Below are 14,910 nucleotides of genomic sequence, written 5' to 3' on the forward strand. Positions count from 1 at the left end.
ACATATATACAATGGAATATTACTCAGCCATAAAAAGAAACGAAACTGAGTTATTTGTAGTGAGGTGGATGGACCTAGAGTCTGTCCTACAGAGTGAAGTAAGTCAGAAGGAGAAAAACAAATACTGTATGCTAACACATATATATGGAATCTAAGAAAAAAAAAAAGTCATGAAGAACCTAGGGGTAAGACAGGAACAAGGACACAGACCTAGTAGAGCATGGATTTGAGGATATGGGGAGGGGGAAGGGTAACCTGGGACAAAGTGAGAAAGTGGCATGGACATATATACACTACCAAACGTAAAATAGATAGCTAGTGGGAAGCAGCCGCATAGCACAGGGAGATCAGCTAGGTGGTTTGTGACCACCTAGAGGGGTGGGGTAGGGAGGGTGGAGGGAGGGAGATGCAAGAGGGAAGAGATATGGGAACATATGTACATGTATAACTGATTCACTTTGCTGTGAAGCAGAAACTAACACACCGTTGTAAAGCAATTATACTCCAATAAAGATGTAAAAAAGAAAATCAAAGATGTGATTTTGAGAGGGCGGCAAGAACAAAACCTCCTCCTTCTGTCTTTCAGAATATAGAGAGACTTTTCGTGAAGATAGTTTTTCAACACATTTTTTTTCAAAGATGTTCTCATTGAGACAGAGGCAGTGTGACACTTCTTATGTGTTAGTTTATCACCTTTTAAAACTGAATTGAACTCCTTTTCAATTTCATAAGACTTAGCTTTAAAACACTGCATCTGAGACCGGAAGAAATCTGTTAAAGTCTATTGGTGATCCCTTCTAGTGAATTAATTTCCATATGAGTGAGTTCTGTAAAGTAAAGGATTCTGTTGTGTAACATGTATAGTTACTGTGGGTTTTTCCTCTGTGATAAGTGTTATGGGAAAGGCGTTGCTGGTGTAGTAAGCTGTTTCCTGGGTTCTGAAGATTTTAGGAGAAATATAAATGCTTTCAGTGTGTCAAGATGTCCTTTAAAATGACCATTGGCTGGATGTTATTCCTGGGAGTTGACTTAATTCAAAGTATCTAATTCAAACCTATGAGGACGATTTGCCAGACATAGTTTCGTCATTTTATTAATAGATTTTGTAACCTCCATTGATAGTTTCACTGAAACTGTGAATTCATTATTTTAAAAGTTTCTCTGAATGAAAATAGTGATGGACGTATTTTCCTTTCATTTCTGAAGACTTTTTTCTTTAAGAAATACATTGATGAAATGCTACAATTTGGTATTCAGTGGGTGGCAGAAACACTGAAAAACAGGGATAAAAATTAATGACCGTTAATAGATATTTGTTGAACTGAGTACTCTATTATCAATTTCTTTAGGGTGGAATAATGCTATTAGTAAATGGGTTCATAGGTCCAAGTGCTGACTTTATAGATCTAAAATAATATATATAAATATAAATTGAGTAGTGTGTGCACACATACCTAACTCAATAGTTACATAGTAATTTTACATATCCTAGTATTTAAATATGGAAAAATTTTACCTATAGTCATCAAATTAGATTTTCCTGCAATGGTAGATGACTTAGATTGGTATATCTGTTGGTTTTATCTATTTTGAAGACCAGGGAATAAGGTGAATTTAATATGTTGAATGGTATTTCAAAGCTGAAAGAGTGTACTTTAACATACAGAGGTGGGGTTTTTTTTGTCTTGTTTTTTTATGCAAGTATAGTTGATTTACAATGTTGTTTTAGTTTCTGGTGTACAGCAAAGTGATTCAGTGATTGAGTTTTATATAAATTTTTCAAATTCTTTTCCATTATGGTTTATTATAAGATATTGAATATAGCTCCCTGTGCTATACAGTAGGTCCTTGTTGTTTATTTTATATATAGTGGTTTGTATCTGCTAGTTCCAAACTCCTAATTTATTCCTCTCCCACCCTACCCCCCTTCAGTAACCACAAGTCTGTTTCTGTTTCGTAAAAAAGTTCATTCGTGTCATATTTTAGATTCCACATATAAGTGATATTATATGGTATTTGTCTTTCTCTTTCTGACTTACTTCACTTTGTATGATAATCTCTAGGTCCATCCATGTTGCTGAAAATGGTGTTGTTTCATTCTTTTTTATGGCTGAGTAGTATTCTATTGTGTATATATACCACATCTTCTTTATCCATTCATCTGTCAATGGACATTTAGGTTGCTTTCGTGTCTTGGCTATCGTAAATAGTGAACATTGGGGTGCAGGTATCTTTTTGAATTATAGTTTTCTCTGAATATATGCCCATGAGTGGGATTGCTGGATCATATGTCAACTCTATTTTTAGTTTTTTGAGGAACTTGCAAACTGTTTTCCATAGTGGCTGTACCAATTTACATTCCCACCAACAGTGTAGGAGCGTTCCCTGTTCTCCATGTCCTCTCCAGCATTTTTTGTTTGTAGACTTTTTAATGATGGGCATTCTGACCAGTGTGAGTTGGTACCCCATTGTAGATTTGATTTGCATTTCTCTAGTAATTAGTGTTGTTGAACATCTTTTCATGGGCCTGTTGGCCATCTGTATAACACGTACAGAGGTTTTGATGCTCTGGCGGTAGATGTCTTCTTGACTGGGACACCAGGACACCAAAATATTTTGTGGATTTGGTGCTGAGACCCAGGTTATTATTTCACAGGTCTAAGGCAGAAGTTGGTTCATTCCTTTGCAGATATTTATTGAGTGTCTACCATGTGCCAGACACTATTTTAAGTGATGGGGATACAGATAACATGACCAAAATAGGTAAGAATCCCTATTCTGATGGTATTTACAATCTAGAGTGTTGATAAAGCAATCTTTTTTATAACCCCCAGAGATACCAGTAGTGGTTTGTAGTGGGCTTAATTAGGGGGGTGAATTTGACTTTCTAAACACTAGGTCAAGACTAAGCAGAAAAACATTGGCACAGCCTGAAATAATCTTAAATTATATCACATGTCTTCATAAATGTGGCAGTGGGTTATTCTCAAAAGCACGGGCAGCTCAAATGAGTCAACTGAGAACAGTGTCCTTGCTTTTAAAGGCAGGCAGCTCGGAGATGGTTCACATAGCCTTTATTTTGAGGCTACAAATAGACATGGGTGCTGGGTAGAAGCATGTTGTGAAAACACAAATGAGTCACTGCACTGGTGTTGTTTAAGCAAATTCTTCTGCCAACTTCTGTTCAGGAGGTCTTGCCTGCCCAGAGATAGGAATTTACATTTAAGTGTTCATTTCAGAGCAGAAGTATATATATTACATATATGCATATATATGTAATTGGTATACACACATATATTCTGAGTTATATTTTTATACTATATATTTAATTACATATTATAATAAAAGTTATATATGTTTAATAATCATACATATATATGTAATCATTACATACATATATATGTATCACACATTATATGTGTGTGTTTGTGTATATACATATACACACACCTCTTTAGAAGCAGATTTTTGGGAGCCACATGGATCATTTCCCATGGAACTGTGTTCAAAATAAAACAGTTGAGGCTACAGTGGCTCCAAATATTATCAAATTATAATGGTAACATAGATAACTATGTATTCTTCAACTTTCCACATACATTTGGGCCATTATGCTTCTCTGAGAGGACTCTGAGTCTTCCAGCGTGGGTGTGCATGGATTCCTTAAGTGTGGGCAATTACAGTTTAGCCTGGGCTTCTGGGAGTAACTGAACTGCTTTGCCAAGAGTTGACCTTATATTTGTCTGAGATCTAGCCCTGGCTTGTAACTGTTTCCTGTTCTTAGAGTTAAAGACAAAGGACTAGAGCATAGGCTTTCTGAGGTCTGAGAACTGTGCAATTCTCTTACTGTCCTTTTCAGTAAGTCCCACTGTAATAATCCTCTGTCCCCCTTGCCATACTGTCAGGTAAACAAGGGCTTTTATCTTCACTATCCTAAAACATGTCTTTTTCACAACTAAACTCTCTGTGACCATGCATGCGAACTCATTGCATTATATTTCTACTGCTCTTGGTTATCATATTCATTTAGATGCTTTAAATTGTTAAATGTTGATTTAACAAGTATTTATGGATAGCTTAGTCTATGGGTAAGATACTGATATAAGGAACAGTTTTTTGATGCTTTATGACAAGTCTTTGTGTTGTTTAAAAGTTGTTCTTCTGAGCTTTATGGAACTCAGAAAAGTGCTTTAATTTAAATTGACATTGTTGATTGTGAATGACTGAGAACAGTCTAGAGGGAAGACTGAGTGAAGAAAGTCATTTAAATTTTTTTCAGGAGTAAATATAATCCTATTTTCACAAACCTTTTAGTAAAAGAATACAGCAAGATTTTTAGAATTGTGTGAGTTTTGTGATATTTATGGAGCCTAACAGAGCACATTTTAAGGGAACTTGTTTCATAATAAGGAACATTTATAAATATAAATTTGGCATCTCCAAATTTGAGACTTTATTTTAACGTACTGCTGTGCTGAGAATACTTCATCAATCTACTCAAGATGGCAATGTATCATTTCTTATTTATATACGATATTCCTTGATAAGATAGACACTTCTTTGTAACAGTAGGATTAAAGCAGCTGATAATTGCTTTACTACATGAAGGACTGTACAATAATTTCACCTTACCCGAATATCGCACTTTGGCACCAAAGTGCATTTCTTCCTTGAAGTGGAAATAGAAGGTGACATGTTAATCTGTACCAGAAACATGTTCTAGTTTCAAAAAGTTAGGTAGGGATAGTCTGTCAGAATGATCCAATTAGGTTGCTTTGGTAAGAAAAAATAAATGTGTGTTCAGTGACAAGCAAAGGGTGCTGCACTGCTTACTTGCCTCCAAGGGATATTGGTCATCCTTTTCCCTGGAAGGAACTTTAACTTTAGATAATTTACTTCATTTTATTTACAAGTTTTGAATTAAACCTGTTTGATTGAAGTTAAGTAATTTTTTTTTTTTTTACCAAATTTCATTTGCCAGAAACCTTTTTGATTGTTTTTTTAATTGAAAGACCTTTGTTAACTCTGTTTTCTTGGTGATCAGAAAATGATAGTCATTTGGGCAGCAGTGGAGATCCCAAATGATGCTAAATTCTAAAATTATTTTGTGTTTTGTGTTTAGCTTGAAATTATTTTGAAGTACCTTTATTTTTAATAATATGTAATTATGCATTGTGGAAAATTCAAACAATACAGAAACACTGCATAGAAGATAATTTTGCTCTTAAATCCATCACCCAGAAATAACCATTATTAACCTCTTCATGAATATCTTTCCGTATGTCTTGCAATGCATGTGTAAACAGATAGATCAGTGGATAGGATTTTATGTAAATGAGATCATATGTGATCATATACATGACTAGCATTTCATGGAAGTCTTTCCACTTCAATACGATCTTGAACATCATTTTTAACTGCTGCATCTATTTATACACATGATGTATGTGCTGTCATCTACTTAATAAATTCTCTATTAGTAGACTTCCAGTTTTTTTCAGTTTTTTCATTTGTAAACCACCTTGGTGCTTAACCACATTTTCATTCTTCTTAATTACCTCCTTAGAGTAAATTCCTAGCAGCATGTGATTGCAGGATATACCTATTTTATTTTTGTTATTTATTTCAGATTACACTCCACAAAGGTTATACCAATTTATACTTCTCCCAGTAATGAACAAGAGTGCTGGCTTGCTCACACTCTTGCAAGAACAGGATTTGTCTCATATTCTCATTTTTGTCATTCTGTGGCTTGAAAAAAGGATGACTCATTTGTATTCAATTTAAATTTCTTTGATTTTTAGTGAGAGTTAATATCCTTACACGCTTTATTGCTTACCTATGCATCTTTATATTTGTACTCTTGGAATGGTTTCCTTTTGGGCATTCTTTTTTCTTTTTTTTTTCCCATTGACTTATAAGAACTCTTTGTATAATAAGGATATTTTCCCTTTGCTTGTCAGAAATATCGCAGATATATTTTCCCCCAGGTCTGCCATATCTTTTAACCTTATTTATGATTCCTTTTGCTGTGAAGATTTCAATTCTTCTGTAGTCAGAATCTTCAGTCTTTTATAGTTTCTTATATTCGTGATGTATTTAGAGAGGTTTCCCCACCCCAAGATTAGAAAAATATTTGCCCACATATCTTAGTTCTTTTATGTTTTCATTTACATTTTTTATCCATCTGGAATTGATTTTTGTGTAAGGTTATACTGGTATTTGATGTTTGGACACTTCAGATGATCTAGACACATGTTCACAGCTCTTCAAACAAAACAGTATTGTAAAGCCTCCCTTACTTGCTCATCCATTTTATTGGACTTGGAATTGAAGCTCTTTGGTAAAGATTTTGGCTCATACTTTTCTTCAAGCAGAGAGATAATTCGTCTTTCAAGTCTTCCCTCTTTTTTCTGTTCCTGCTGGGCAGTGTAAACAGAAATCCTGTTTATGGCAACAAAGCACTTTCAGGCAGAGTAGATGGCACACTAAGGACTTGACAGCTGTGATCTGTCAGGACAGAAATCATTGATTTATAGTCTAGCTACACAGGTAAAGTAAAAAATGAGGGTTGTATATCCAATCTTCTTCCCTAGTGTAGATGAATGGTCTGTGTAACCACCGATCATTAACCATGCTAGCAGGTGGTTCTTATTTTGATAGAGGAAGGGAGGTTGCTTGAATGGCTGCACCTTAGATTTGGACCATATGAGAATCACTTGGGGAACTTTGAAAAACTGTGGATTCCCCAGGCCTGATCTTCAGAGATCCTGATTTAATAGTTCAAAGTGGAGATAAAGAATGTTTTGTTTGCTTGTTTTTTAAAAGCCCAAAAAACAAAGCAAAAAAAAAAAAACCTTCCCAGATAATTCTCCTGTGACTCAAATTTAATTTAGATACTTGCATTATCTCACCACTTATTTTTGATCATGTGGCTTTATGTCGGGGATCTGACATCAAAACTCCTACAGGTAGTTCAGATTTGTCTGCTTACTTCCAATGGCCATGTTTAAATGGCATTGGGCTGCATCATTTTTCTTGGCTAAATTTCAGATTCAAAGGCTCATCTAGAGAAGTTTAATTCATCAACATTCTACACAGTTTGAATAGATCACGTGCTGAAATTTCTTTTTATGGTTAGAAGACAAATTTTTTTAAAAGGCTTGAAATATACCAATAGTGTTGGTGAATATTTTAGCATTTATTGCCACCAAAATTTTTTTTTCTCAAGTTTTACTTGGTTGAAAATTGTCAAAGAAATAGAAAATCTTTTGTTTTTTAAGGCAGTTTTGCATTTGGATTAGTTATTAATCCAAGTGATACATTTCTTAATAAGAAGTACATAAAACATCAAAGGTCATTCTTTAGTGTTATATGAAGATACTAAAGGTACTAAACTGCAATAAAGTCGAAGTAGACAGCATAAATTTTTCGTGTTTTATCATTTTGAATGTGTTTGCTTTGTGTTAGCTATGACAGGCATGATGACCCTGGCAGACGTTGTCACAAGTAGCTCAAAGACAAAATGCTGGTGTTACCAATCATGGTTGGATTTTTTTTTTTTCCTAAAGAACCTTGCTCCTATGGTCAGATTTCTTTTATGCTTGATTTTTCTATTATGAGACTTGGGTTGATTTTCTTGGCTCTTTTGTAAGGCAAGGACCATCTTTGGTTTAACATCATACCCTCACGTGAGCAGAAAAAGGTTCATAAATTGTTTTAGATGTGGATTTTGACTTCACTGCTGTAAAGTAAAACTGTTTTGTTTCATTGTAGTTGATTCCGTGTGTTTAGTAACACAAGGAATGAAAAGAAGCAACAAAATCAATGGCTGTAGCCGTCGCCCTCTAAGGCTTCTGTTGAGTTGGAGTTTTGCTCTGCGAAACACTGTGGATCTATAAAGAGGCTTTTCTCCCCCTTTTCCTTGAGGACTGATCTTCATCTTTTCATATCACTCCTTTTGACTGTCACTCTCCATCTCCTTCCTCCTTTGAAGGACAGAGAAGTAATAGAGGCAGACTGGGAAGAAAGAGATGAGAAGCAGGAAGAAAAGGGAACCAGCATCTTATTGCATCTCTACTTTATTCTTAGGTCTTTCTATAGTATGGTCATATTCAGTCCAAATAATTATCCTATGAAATAGCCATCGATTTTATAGAGGAGAGAGTTAAGATTTAGAGAGGTTGATAACTGGTGGAGCTGAGATTTAAACTCAGACATCCCTGACTCCAAGACCTGCTCTTTGTGCTGAACCACCTGGAAGAGACCTTGGAAGACACCTAGTTCAGCCTCCTCATCTTATATCTGAATAGATACATTATGTATATATTACTGTTCATCAAAAACATATCTATCAATGACTGTGCTAAGCACTTGACACACATTATCTAATGTAATATTCACACGGATGGTATGAGGCATGGAGAGGTTAAGTAACTTGCTTAAGTCATCGATGGAGTAAACGATACAGTCTAGATATCAACTTGAGGTGGTCTGACTCCATAGTCCATTGTTATACTGAACTGCCTTGATGTTTTTCTCCTACATGAAGAAACCAAAATGGACAGAGGTTAAGTGACATTCCCAAGATCATCAGCTCTTTGGTGACAGAACAGAGCCTAGACTCTGGGTTTCCTGAGGGCCAGTTGTTAGCTCTTTCTTCTGTTCCACAGTGGACATCACGTAATTGAAATGGAATAAAATAAAAGCCAAATCAAAATGGAGCTGGAGTGCTTTGTGGCACCTGATTCTGCCACTCCTCAGAGCTCAGCCATCTACATTCTCATGAATTGCTAGGGAGTTTGTTCCTCTGTGGGAAATCAGGTGTAGAAGTGTCTTTATGAGCTATAGCTATTAAAAATACACACATCCACACATTATTTCCTTTTTTATATGAGTGAACACTGACTATAATAAATCAGAAGAGGATATTTTGATAGTTCACTTTATAAATTGCTTTAAATTCTAGTTACAGTTAAAGTTATTCATTTCCTGAGATTATTTTTTAAATTTCTGTACTGTCAAGAGCAACATGTCAAAATGTGGTGAAAATAGTTCTTTTCTCAGAAACACTGGAAACACCTCTGAGTTTAAGCAAGTTTCCAGTGTAATGTGTATAATAAATCACCTGTCTCTGTTTTAAAATTGTCAGTAACAGAATGGAAACTGTAGCACTTACCAAAGGAGCAAGTACTAAAATAAAAGTACTCTACTTTTTTAACAGTCACATGACTTCCACAAATCAAAGCCGTTTTCTGGAAGAGATGAATTGTTATCTTTACTGAATGAGCAGTGATGGCTGTTAGCCTTTGATAAGCAGGATGTAGGGTGTGATTTGGGCGTCTTCTTGGATTCCTTTAGTGTTTCCTGGGTGCTTGCAGAGCATGTGGTGGGATACTGTATAGCATGGTGGGAGGGAGAGAAACATGGATGACACCAGAGACCCTGCCCTGGCCCCTCACGTCAGACCAAGTAGAGAATTCTTAACCTTGCGTTCCTCCTTTCTTCATTCGCATTCTCTCTTACTCTCAGACTGTGCTGTAATTTGATCCTGCAGTAGTGATGAGAAATAGTCACTCCTCCATGCTTGATAGAGAATGATTCAGTGAAACTTTGCCTATCACCTGTCCCTAGAGTGTGGCTTGTCCTGCCACGCGGAGCCTTCCAGTCCCCACCCTTTAATGTCACACACACTAAAATAAGTCATGAAAAAGAAAGATAAATGATAAAGACATAAAAAGCCCAATGTCAATGCACAGGAGGTAAAAAAACTGCAAGTCTAAGAAAATCCCAGCCGAAGGTATACCTTTTCTCTTTGCCAAGGGTGTGGTAGTAGTTGGGCAGGTAACCATACTCCAAAGACTTGTGCCACAGTTAGTGTGAATTTGTTCATATCGTTTAACCCCCCTGAGACTCAGTATCTTCACGGATAAGACATCAAGACTAATACTATTTTGGGGGCACAAGGGAGCCTCTTTCTCTCTCTCTACATAAAGGCAGCCTGTTTCTGTTAGCCTTGCTTGTTATTCTGCTTGCTGCCCCCCTGAGGAAGAATGAGCTGGACACAGTGATTATGTGTGGAATGGCTATAAAATAACGAGATGGCACCATTCAAACATGCAGTGGAATTCACAAGTATATAAATGGGGTCCACTTATAAGACTCACCTGCCAGACTTCAGACCTAGACATTCAAAACGGAAGTAGTTGTACTGAGTTGTTTAGAAAGTGTCTGCTCACTGTGTGAGGAGCCAGTCTTATTACTTGTCAATTCTTGCTTTTTTGCGCCATCCCCATCCCAACCCCATTATTACATAATGCTGTGCTAAAGGATTTTTCCCTGTTTTCCCAACTGAATCCCACCCTTAAAAGAGGAGGATATACTATTGCTAATGTCATTCTAAAGAAAATATTGCTGGCTTTGAAGCCATGTAAAAAATATTTCAATATTTTGACATTTTTCTTTAATTTGTTCAGTCTTTGGCAATACATTATTTTAGTGTATGCAATATCTTCAAGGTGAAAAGATTTAACTTCTTTGTTAGTAATTTTTGGAAAATATGTATCCTATAGCTTATACTTTTCTTGCGGGGCATGGGGTGGGGATGTGCGTGTGTTACAGAATGTATTTCTTCCCCTTGATGTTTGATCTTTGAATGAAGGGTTCTTGTTAGCCTAAAAAAAAAAAAATTCAAGGAATCATTAGAATAAGTTTCTCCTAGGATGGCTTTTGAGTGGGGATAGCACTTAGTTTAGTTCTGTAAGTTGATTTTTAAAAACCAATTTATCATAATTTTGTGTATATTATATGATATTTTATATATGTGTATATATACATAAATATACATATATACACGTATATGTATATACATATATGCATGTGTACATATGTACATATATATGCATATATACATATATATACATATCCTCCCTCACTATACATATATATATATATATACATACACACACATATAAATTCTTTGTTCTTGTTATGCTAAAGGGAAATAATAGGTTGTTTCTGAGAGATACACCTTCAGGGACATGTGGCCACAAAGGTTTAGTTATTCATGTTCCTGTGCATTTATTTCCTCTAAAGTAGCTCTTGAAGCTCTTGTATAAGTTTACATTGGACACTGAATATGTACTAAGAAATTTTGTTTGGAATGGGTGTCTTAGAGATCGCAAGATAGAGGGCAAATCATTTTTGTGTCTCCTCTTTGCTCCCTCTTCACTTAAAAAGCTTTTCTCTGTAGAAAATAGCTTTTATGCGTAAAATGTAGCTACTTATAAGTACCTGCTATGTGCAGGGTGAAATCTGGTTAAAACGAACACTGAAAGTAACCACAGAGAGAAAATGCCACCAAAAGGACTAAATCACTTCTCCGCACATGGTGGGATTTTATAATGCGATTTTATGTACAGAAGCTTCAATTAATATTGTTAAAAGTAGATCAGAGTCACCCTTTGCCTTCTGCAATCAACCACTAGTCATTACAGTCATTATAGTTCTTTGGAGCAGTTCAGCCCTTGGAGTAGGCAGGAATGACTAAATCGCATGTATGGTGAAATAAAAGGTAATATTCATATTGGTAAGAATCTTTATTCTTTATATCTGATATGTTTGCGATAGCCATCATAATAGCATATTCACGTGGCTTCATTCCCCTAGTGACATCACACATGAAAAGAAAAAAAGATAAGTTTCTTTTAACACCTATATTTTCTTTCCATTAGGGCGTGTTGGAGAGTTTCCTGGGCACTGCTGTCTCTGGAGCCGTCTTTTGCCTCTTCGCTGGTCAACCGCTCACTATTTTGAGCAGCACAGGACCTGTTCTAGTTTTTGAGAGACTTCTATTTAATTTCAGCAAGTATGTATATACATATCTAATTATAAATTAGAATTGCTTAATTGTAGACCATTCACAGTCTAGATGAAGCACAGAGTAGTAATTCGGCATAACAGAATACGAGAATTTTAAGATTTGGAGGTTGAGAGGCCCTTAGAGATTAAGTCCTCCAGCACGTGTGTACGTTTGCTTCAGCTGAGGCCACTGTGTTCTGTTACCTCTTGCCCTCCCCCATGATTCTCTGCCTTGTTGTCCTGCTTTGTGCCTCTGGAAGCTGGCCGCTGTGGACTGCAGCACTCGGGCTCCTTTGCCCTCTGGCTTCCTGCAGAGCCCCAGGAACACAGGCGGGCAGAGAGGTCAGGGTATGTCTGCTTCCCACCTCGCTGCCTCTGCTTCACCAGGCAGTCTGGCGGTGTGCCTTTGTCCTCTGAGTGTAGCCCCTGTCGGGTGGCTCCTCCACCCTGACTCTGGCCCTCACCAGGCTCTGGTGACTCTTACTTCCTTGGCCTTTTCAAGCCAGGGGGTAGAAATGGCTTCCTGATGTTGCTAATCCCTGAGTACTTGCCATTTTTTTGTTATTCATACCTCTGTAAATAGTCCCTGTGTTAAGTTTTCCTCAGAATCCCATTGGAGATTGCCTTGTATTTCCTGCCACCATCCCTACTGACACACTAGAGAAATGAAGTGGCTTGTTCAAGGTCACGTGGCTCGTCTGTGAAAGAGACTGGGTGTTCCTGTGGTCCACTGCTCCTAACCCCCGTTCCAGGGTTCTTAACTAAAGATACATTTCTAGACTCAAATGAGTAACAACTAACACTTACTGAGTGCTGACCATGTACCAAGTATTGTCCTAAGCACATTACAGGCACTCCCCTCATTTATTTCTTGTAGCAGTCCTATGAGGTAGGGACTGTCTCCTGTTTTATAGATGAGAAAGCAGGCATGGAGTGGATAAGCAAACTGCTGAAGGTTGCATCACCAGTCGTTGGCCGGCTGGGATTTGAATTCCTGCTTTCTGACTCCAGAGCCTACGCCTTTTATGGAATCACTAGACGTTACTACTGGGCATGACAATTGCGATACCAGTATTTTCTTCTAGAAATTGATAGATCATTTTAAGAAGGGGAAAATTGAGTTAAGCAAATTATCCAGGTGACCACAATAGCACACAAATAGTTTCAAAATCAGATTGGGAATTCTGGCCTCTTTCTAATGAACTTAATACGTCTGAGAGAGAATTGCCTTTACTGGCAGATTTCAATACCCAGACAGATTGCAGAATTTCATACGACTTGCTAACATTCCTTGTTGGAAATTAAATATACTTCTATTGTTATACATTTCTAGGATTTTAATATTAGAAATGTCATTAGCTACTTAATGCCTCAAGGACATAAAGACTCATATAATAGCCTTTGAAACTGTGTGTGCCATCAAAAAAGATCACAAGAGAGAGGAGGGAATGAAAATTTGAAATGAGTGTTTTGAGAACTGGGTTGAAAAGAAAAGCAAGGATCTTCCAAGAATTTAAAGTCCCAAATTTTAAATAGTGTTATGTTTTCTGTAGATCATTACTACAAATCACTCCATCATAATTCTCAGAAGACCATTGGAAAGAATTCTGCTCATGTCAGTTTATAGAAAGAGTCAAACAGTTTATATATGTTTAAGAAAACATTGTGGGAGACAAGAAAGCCTTTGTGGAAAGATTAAACAAGCATGTACTATAAACAGGAACAAACATGTGCAACCTTTGGAGAAAGATTTATTGGATGCAATGTGATCAGAGCCTTAATCTACAGAAAATGTTTGCATCCTGGTTTGCTTTAGATAATTGTAGGATAGAGATTATTTCCTTTCACTAAGCAAGTTCCTTTCTCACTTTCCCTTCTGTTTCATCATAATTGGAAACTTAAACATAGTTCAAGTGATTTATTTTCAAATGGTTGTAAAGCAACAAGAAACATTTGAGAAACTGTGTTTTAAATCCATCACTGGGTAACATGTGACACTTATGTGGCAAACCTTATTCTTTAATTCACAATACTATAGCATTTGCTTACATATCATAACAGCAATGCTAATATTTTGTACAGATACAGAGTATTTGTGTAGATCACTGTTTCCCAAAGTGTGTTTCATCATTTACTAGTTTCATTAGATGCCCATGAAAAAAAAAACTTCTGTGATCCCAGTAAGTCTGGGAAGTACTGTACATTATATTATATCCCCCTCTTAGTCATTCACTTTACACTTTAGCGTAGTAAGGGATCTGAGAAGTCATTCAGTAAAGAAACTGTTTTACTATGTTTTGCCCTGATTTCCCCCATCATATTTTACCTTTTTTTTTTTTTGGAGAAATAGGTAAATCCTTGTTTTATGAGTTCAGTGGACTCAAACAGTAACTCCACATAATCCACAGATTTATCTCTGACTTGGAATACAGGTTTTAATATTTGCCCTATAAACTGGGGAATCATAAAGGCATATGAATGGTATGCTGTCACCTTTTAAAATTAGTAACAGAATGAAGGAATAGCTCACAGCTTCGCAGAGAACACGTAGTTTTGTTTCCCCAGTTCTGCAGTCTCTTTTGCACTATTTTTACACGTTTATCCCAATAATAGAGAATTAGATTCCTTTTCCTTTTCTTCAGGAAGGATCTGAAGGAAGTTTTAACAGTGTTCTAAGCCACTTAGAAACTTCATAATTAAAGTTGGATTTTAGCCTGTATAATTGTCATTTGGTCATTTAATAATTTTTCTTATATTCTATGAACAGTTTACTTTTGGCCTTCAAATTATGATTTTCTTGTATTCAGTTCCTGGATTTAATCATTTAGTTTAGGGAGTTTATATTTATTTGTCAGTGGCTGATTTCTGAAGCATGCTTCAAATGTGAGTTCTTCAGTTTGTCTGTACTCTTGGTTTTATGCTGCTCAAAACTATCACTTAAAATCTCTAGAGGGCTTCCCTGGTGACGCAGTGGTTGAGAGTCCGCCTGCCGATGCAGGGGACACGGGTTCGTGCCCCGGTCCGGGAAGATCCCACGTGCCGCTGAGCGGC

The 14,910-nt window shown here is 36.6% G+C and overlaps 1 protein-coding gene across 7 annotated transcripts in view; it reads left to right on the plus strand.

Annotated features, from left to right (window-relative positions):
• Nucleotides 1-14,910, plus strand: part of SLC4A4 (solute carrier family 4 member 4) — a 307,397-nt gene that overhangs the window by 208,679 nt on the left and 83,808 nt on the right. For all 7 annotated transcript variants that reach the window (XM_007110878.4, XM_028491893.1, XM_028491894.1 and 4 more), the window contains one exon: nt 11,733-11,866. In XM_007110878.4, the coding sequence (XP_007110940.2) occupies nt 11,733-11,866 (134 nt within the window). The remainder of the gene's footprint in view (nt 1-11,732; nt 11,867-14,910) is intronic.

This window comes from Physeter macrocephalus, chromosome 7 (assembly GCF_002837175.3).
Source record: "Physeter macrocephalus isolate SW-GA chromosome 7, ASM283717v5, whole genome shotgun sequence".
Lineage (NCBI taxonomy): Eukaryota > Metazoa > Chordata > Mammalia > Artiodactyla > Physeteridae > Physeter > Physeter macrocephalus.